Consider the following 7,423-nt stretch of genomic DNA (forward strand, 5'->3'; position numbering starts at 1 on the left):
TAAAATACAGAATTTTGAATGAAAATGTTGTCAAATATATTTTTATTTACAAAGGCAGAAGTTTTTATAAGGTGTGGTGATGTAGTGCTTTTTTATGATGGACTTTGGTATCAAGAGAACTTCAAGAGTTATTTTTCACAGGATGCATACTGTATGTCACATTTTGCTGGATACATAACTATCTCCTGGAGAGAGGAAATTAAAGCGCTATAAATATCAATATTGTTCTACTTTCTATTGTCCTTCCTCCCCGCAGAACAAATCCAATTAAGTTTGGGATTTCATAAAATGCAGACCTCAGCGAGTCTTTCTGTTATCATGAGCTATCATCATTCTCACAGGGTCTTAGATTAGCAACTGTTGGGTCCAATTCTGCTCCTTTGTCACAGCAAAGACTTGCAAGGCTTCTGCAACAGAATACCAGTGACATATGAGAATTGCTCCACGGCTAAACTCAGATCCTCCACAGTGCCAAGGTGCATTAAAGAGATTATCGTAAAGACCAAAACAATGTCTGAACTTCAGTAACTGATATGCCTACCAGAACAATATTTACACAAGGTTAAAAAATGCTGCATTGTAAGTGTCTTGATCTATTTATACACTTTCATATTCTGCCTCCATTTTAACAGTGTCTGGTAAAATAAATAACAATAAGACAAATGTGTTATGTGCTTTATCTCGCCATACATTGCAACCCCTAAGGACATTATGGTTTCTGTTTCAAACAACCATTCCGAAAAATATTCTTTTGAATGACTAGGGGTTGATGTCATGATGTGATGTTTAGTTTATTAAGATGATTTAATCTGGTGATGACACCAGTAATGAGCTTTTGACATTCATACGCACTAATTAACCATTATCATTTCTGTCATTGAAAGATCAGTCTTTGTAATATTTCCCATTTAAGTTCTTGTCACTGTCTAAAACTTGCCAATGTAAACTAGGTGACTCTGAGAGTAAAAGTGATAGGAGTTTGATCTCTAATAAACTGCCAGTTGATCAATGAAAAAAAAGAGGCCAGTGATCAGATTAGAGGCAAAAATACTCAAGCAAAGAGCTTAAAACTACATGACCAAATAAAGCAAGTCCTTCCTGCTGAGTGCACACTAACTCTCTATATAAGAAGGAGGGCTGGGCACCCCCAAGGACTGACAGACGACCAGTCAAGGTGAGTGAGTTACAGTCTTTTATTAGCAGGAGGAAAGCCAGTAGCTTAATGAACAATGCAGGGCAAGGCCACTTATTGCCAGATACTACAAAGTGAAAGCAGAACTGCTCTGTGTTTATGCCAGGAATACAGTGTACAGTAAGTTTGTTTTTAAATTTGAAATACCTTAATTGCAGTTATTAATTGAATCTATTTGTGTTTCTGTCTTCAGAATCCTCATCAGACCATCATTATCTGTTCCTCTAAGGGGAGGGAAGAAGGTATGTTATTTCTTTTATCACTTTTTCATTTAGACTAAAGACATTTTAATCAATAGTTGAGCACATATGCGAAAAGTCTTAATTTGCTATGTGAATGTCTAACCTTTATCTTTTAAGTAACAATTAACAGTAAATTATTTGCATCTCACTCCATTAATGATGTTCACATCCTTAAATAAGCAGAGATAAACTGTTCCTATTTCTGTTACTGTGTCCTTATTATTATTATTCAGTATCTGATTCTTTACAACGAGGAGGTTGTAGCACATGTAAGAAGTCACTGCATCAACAAAGGTTAAACGGTTAATAGAATATTTAATCTTATTTAAAACCCTCTTGGGAAGTGTAAATGTAGCTTTAATTCATCTGATTTTCTAATTAATCCGGCATGAAACTTACATAACTAAGATATAGCTTTGTCAGTTTTACTCTGTTCTTCAAGGGTTACATTCATTGTAATATCAACAGCATTTCCTTTTTGTTCAGTAGTAAGGCACCCTCATGCGTGCAGACGTGAAGCAGCAATGAAATGAGGACTGAAGGAACTGAGTGCTCTCTTGTTTTTACTCACTTGCAGTAAAGGGTCACCATGAGTACGGACGCGGAAATGGAGTGTTTCGGCCCGGCGGCCTTGTACCTCCGGAAGCCAGAGAGAGAGAATTGAAGCTCAAAACACTCCCTTTGACGCTAAAACAGCGTACTTTGTGACTGAGCCCAAGGAGATGTACCTCAAGGGGAAACTTATCAAGAGAGAGGGCGGCAAAGCCACTGTTGAGACTCTCACTGGAAAGGTGAGAGTGATGGCACTGGAATAAAAAAATGTTATACAGTTTTGTCATACGAAAAAAAATTACAATTCACATCACTTTTAATTTCATAGTGAAAATGGAAAGGAATATACATCTGCACTGATCCTGATGTGGTTTCATACAGTGTTGAACTTGTTGAACTTGGTGATTGTCTTTGTAAATTAAAATAAGTTGAGACAACAGTGCATGAATGTAGTGCATGTCTTGTGGTGTTTAGCGCTATAATTTCTCTCTAATCAGCCCGTAAAGGGAAAGCCAAACAGATTTTTAGATGATTTTGGAGTGCCAGACAAATCTGGTGATTGTTCTTATAAAATTTAACCCACGGAGTGTTGTCCTGTTCATAATAATGAATTGTGACCATCTCAGTCTGTCCACTGTTATAACTTAAGTCCTGTGTCTTTTAATGACTACGTATTCTCGCCCTATATCTCATAATGATGCTGCACACTTTCATTACTTATCTTACACTGTTTTGTTGCAGACTCTAACTGTAAAAGAAGATGAAGTCTTCCCCATGAACCCTCCAAAGTTCGATAAGATTGAGGACATGGCCATGATGACCCACCTCAGTGAGCCTTCTGTGCTGTATAACCTCAAAGAGCGCTATGCAGCATGGATGATCTACGTGAGTTTGAACTCATCAACACCTGAGTAGATGAAACGTAAAATGACCACAGGAAGACGTGTGTCAGTAACAATCCTCTCTGTCTCCACAGACCTACTCTGGGCTGTTCTGCGTCACTGTGAACCCCTACAAGTGGCTCCCAGTGTATGATGCAGTGGTTGTCGCAGGATACAGAGGAAAAAAGAGGATTGAGGCTCCACCCCACATCTTCTCCATCTCGGACAATGCCTATCAGTTCATGCTTACTGGTGTGTAATAAGTGTGTCGAGCTTTGCATGTTTTAGATGCAACCTCAGGATCATATGTGAAAATAGAGACAGTTGCAGTGTATATAAAATGTTTTGAACTTTAAAATCTTATCTTGTGGAACATATGCAAATAATGGCTAACAGAAGCCCATTGTTTAGTTTTTTAAATAATTTGACCTGATATGTTAGTAGGAATCAACCTGATTGGTGTATAGATTTGGCATCTGTTAGACTAAATAATGGACACGAATTATAAACTTACAAATCATGTAATTAATATGAAAATGTTTTTTTTCACAGACCGTGAGAATCAGTCGATCCTTATCACGTAAGTTTTACAGATGATTCCCACAAATCAATGCAAATGCATGTAGAAGAAAGGTTTCATCACATTATATTTTTTGACATAAACTAAACAACATACAGTAATATTAACTGGGGAGCATGCAGTATATTTACCAGGAGTTTCTATCAAGATTTGTTTAGTTAACCTAAAACAACATGGTTACGGTGCTAACTCACCTGTTTTGTATGTTCAAAGTGGAGAATCCGGTGCAGGAAAGACTGTCAACACCAAACGTGTCATCCAGTATTTTGCGACAATCGCAGTGGCTGGAGGAAAGAAATCTGAGCCAGTTCCTGGAAAAATGCAGGTAAATGATCACATCTGTTCACAGGCAGAAGGGTTAACAAAGCTGACACAGACATATTGAATATGATATTGGACCATCAAGTATGATGCATATTTTTTTCCTGGGTGGTTTTCTGAACGAAGGGGTCGCTGGAGGATCAAATCATTGCAGCCAACCCACTGCTGGAGGCTTATGGAAATGCCAAAACTGTCAGGAATGACAACTCATCCCGTTTTGTAAGTGTTTGTTAACTTGAGACTTTTTACACAATATTAGGTTTTAAGAAGTTAGAATTCTAATTCACAGTCTTCTTTTGAACAGGGTAAATTCATCAGAATCCATTTTGGAACAACAGGGAAACTGGCCTCAGCAGACATTGAAACATGTAAGGCTAGATATTGGCACATGGTACCTTCTGTTCATTGAACAGAATTGATTGGTGTCTAACTCTGTGATCCACAGATTTGCTTGAGAAGTCTCGAGTGACGTTCCAGCTGTCTGCTGAGAGGAGCTACCACATCTTCTATCAGCTCATGACGGGCCACAAACCTGAGCTCATAGGTGTGACATTAGCGAATAATATCAGTCATTCTAAGGCAAGTGATATGTATTCTGCTCTATTAACATGTGTTTTTTTTCCCTTTCTTCAGAGGCTCTGCTGATCACCACAAATCCATATGACTATCACATGGTCAGTCAGGGTGAAATCAGTGTCAAGAGTATCAATGACGTTGAAGAATTCATCGCTACTGATGTAAGTACAACTTTACTTCGATGATTGCAGCTGTTTACTTCCAAGAATAATATAAGCTTGAGTTTTAAAACTTTTTTAAAATCTTTTTTATCACAGACTGCTATTGACATCCTGGGCTTCACTGCAGAAGAAAAGGCATACATTTACAAGCTGACTGGAGCTGTAATGCATCATGGAAACATGAAATTCAAGCAGAAACAACGTGAAGAGCAGGCTGAGCCTGATGGCACTGAGGGTATGAAATCTACGCACCATGAGCTGTAATGTAGTAGAGCGGGTTTTGACTTGTGATTTAGAGATGCACTGATGACTTCACCTCACTATTATGGGTTTTAAAGATGACTATTTGTGTTCTTTTTTTAGTGGCAGATAAAATCGCCTACCTCATGGGTCTGAACTCTGCTGATTTGCTGAAAGCACTATGCTACCCCAGAGTGAAGGTTGGGAACGAGTATGTGACCAAAGGTCAAACTGTCCCTCAGGTAGGAAGATATAACAAGGAGAGAATAGGAGAAAAAACTAATTGATACACACCAGAGACTGTTTTCTGTTTTCACATATCAAGACGCTTTTACGTTGATAATATTTTCCTTACTAAAGGTTTACAAAGGCTCTGATAGTGTTCTTAGCTCAAAGCTCTCTATGCTCTTTAGCTTGTTTTAACCCCCAGACATACAATTATCTTCTGTTCATTTTTACAATATCCTTGTTAATGTTGTACCATTCATTTGTAAAATCAGGTCCACAACTCTGTCATGGCTCTCTGCAAGTCTGTCTATGAGAAAATGTTCTTGTGGATGGTCGTCAGAATCAATGAGATGCTGGATACAAGGCAAGCCAGAAGCTTTTTCATCGGTGTCCTGGATATTGCCGGGTTTGAAATCTTTGATGTAAGTATGTTTGGCTGATACTAAGTAACCTTATATAGCTTAATTTAAATTATTTTTCACAAACTTTCCATTTCAAAATCAGGGTGAAGGTTGCATCAAAGCTAAAAGCACAAATCATTTAATGTTTATTTAGTGTTATTTAAGGATTTGGCTGACATTTGATACTGTATCTTAATTTCTTTAGTTCAACAGCTTGGAGCAGCTGTGCATCAACTTCACCAATGAAAAATTGCAACAATTTTTCAACCACCACATGTTTGTCCTGGAGCAAGAAGAGTACAAGAAAGAAGGAATTGAATGGGAGTTCATTGACTTTGGCATGGATTTGGCTGCCTGCATTGAGCTTATTGAGAAGGTGAGCCACATGCTGTATATTCACAAACATAGAAAACTGTCTGATGACTTGAAAGCTTTTGTTTAAAATAATCATTTCCTCGTGACAGCCAATGGGCATCTTCTCCATCCTTGAAGAGGAGTGCATGTTCCCCAAGGCATCAGACATGACCTTCAAGAACAAACTGTACGACCAGCATCTTGGGAAAAGCAAATCCTTTGAGAAGCCAAAACCTGCCAAAGGCAAAGCTGAAGCTCACTTTTCTCTGGTGCACTATGCTGGCACTGTTGATTACAACATCGTTGGCTGGCTGGACAAGAACAAAGACCCCCTGAATGACTCAGTGGTTCAGCTCTACCAGAAGTCTTCAGTTAAACTGCTATCCTTCCTGTATGCATCCCATGCCGCAACAGAAGGTACATGCTGATATCTAGCTCTACATAATGAGATATTACAATTGAAAACTCATCACTTGTGTTGTATTTAACCATTTCATTGTAACGGTTGTTCGTCTGACAGGTGAGGGTGGTGCCAAGAAAGCTGGCAAGAAGAAGGGTGGCTCCTTCCAGACTGTGTCTGCTTTGTTCAGGGTGAGATGTGAAGGAATGATGTACATACTTAATTGCAGTTATGTCTGATTTGGTGCTCTTTGCATTTTTAATGATCTGTTAATTCTTCAGGAAAATTTAGGCAAGCTGATGACCAATTTGAGGAGCACTCATCCTCACTTTGTGCGCTGCCTGATTCCCAATGAGTCAAAGACTCCAGGTACTTAACAGAAAGACAATGTGCCAGTCAAAGTAAATGTATAATGCCCTTTGATTGTTTCTGTATCTGTGTCATTTTGTCACTGTCTTTTAACAAATTATTTTATTTAACAATGCATCAAAGGTCTTATGGAGAACTTCTTGGTCATCCACCAGCTGAGGTGTAACGGTGTGCTGGAGGGCATCAGGATCTGCAGGAAAGGTTTCCCCAGCAGAATCCTCTATGGTGACTTCAAGCAGAGGTAGCAAAAATATCATCTTTGCAAGCATTGAAAAGTGTTCATCTTCAAACTGGTGCCTTCTAACTGAAGATACTGAAAAAATCTTTACTTGTAGATACAAAGTATTAAATGCCAGTGTCATCCCAGAGGGGCAGTTCATTGACAACAAAAAGGCTTCAGAGAAACTGCTGGGATCCATCAATGTGGACCACTCTCAGTACAAGTTTGGCCACACCAAGGTAGAGTAAAAAACACTCCTCTGGAAAAGGCTGTTTACAATGAGGTGCAAGATCAGCTATCGTCGTATTTAATATCTTAAAAATTACAATAATTTTTTACTCTCAGGTGTTCTTCAAAGCTGGTCTGCTGGGTCTCTTGGAGGAGATGAGAGATGAGAAACTGGCTGAGTTGGTCACAATGACTCAGGCTCTCTGCAGAGGTTTCCTCATGAGGAGAGAGTTTGTCAAGATGATGGAAAGGAGGTAATCTATCTGTTATCAGTATTGCGAAATTTTATCAACTTTATTTGTACACCGAAAATTTTGTAACTCAATTTTCATTGTTTTCATCAGAGAGGCCCTTTTCTCCATCCAGTACAACATCCGCTCATTTATGAATGTCAAAACCTGGCCATGGATGAAGCTGTACTTCAAGATTAAGCCTCTGCTGAAGAGTGCAGAGACTGAGAAAGAGATGGCCCAAATGA

The 7,423-nt window shown here is 38.7% G+C and overlaps 1 protein-coding gene across 1 annotated transcript in view; it reads left to right on the forward strand.

The window, feature by feature from the left end:
• Positions 1-2,023: 2,023 nt before the first annotated feature.
• LOC120807250 (myosin heavy chain, fast skeletal muscle-like) overlaps positions 2,024-7,423 on the forward strand; it is a 10,611-nt gene continuing 5,211 nt past the window's right edge. The window contains 21 exon segments of the mRNA XM_040159028.1: positions 2,024-2,085; positions 2,087-2,225; positions 2,728-2,871; positions 2,963-3,119; positions 3,420-3,447; positions 3,661-3,772; positions 3,895-3,987; positions 4,073-4,136; positions 4,214-4,312; positions 4,402-4,505; positions 4,602-4,740; positions 4,869-4,987; positions 5,246-5,395; positions 5,580-5,750; positions 5,839-6,145; positions 6,249-6,319; positions 6,410-6,497; positions 6,621-6,738; positions 6,833-6,956; positions 7,063-7,199; positions 7,290-7,419. Of these exon segments, the coding sequence (XP_040014962.1) occupies positions 2,024-2,085; positions 2,087-2,225; positions 2,728-2,871; positions 2,963-3,119; positions 3,420-3,447; positions 3,661-3,772; positions 3,895-3,987; positions 4,073-4,136; positions 4,214-4,312; positions 4,402-4,505; positions 4,602-4,740; positions 4,869-4,987; positions 5,246-5,395; positions 5,580-5,750; positions 5,839-6,145; positions 6,249-6,319; positions 6,410-6,497; positions 6,621-6,738; positions 6,833-6,956; positions 7,063-7,199; positions 7,290-7,419 (2,556 nt within the window).

This window comes from Xiphias gladius, chromosome 21 (assembly GCF_016859285.1).
Source record: "Xiphias gladius isolate SHS-SW01 ecotype Sanya breed wild chromosome 21, ASM1685928v1, whole genome shotgun sequence".
NCBI classification, from domain to species: domain Eukaryota; kingdom Metazoa; phylum Chordata; class Actinopteri; order Istiophoriformes; family Xiphiidae; genus Xiphias; species Xiphias gladius.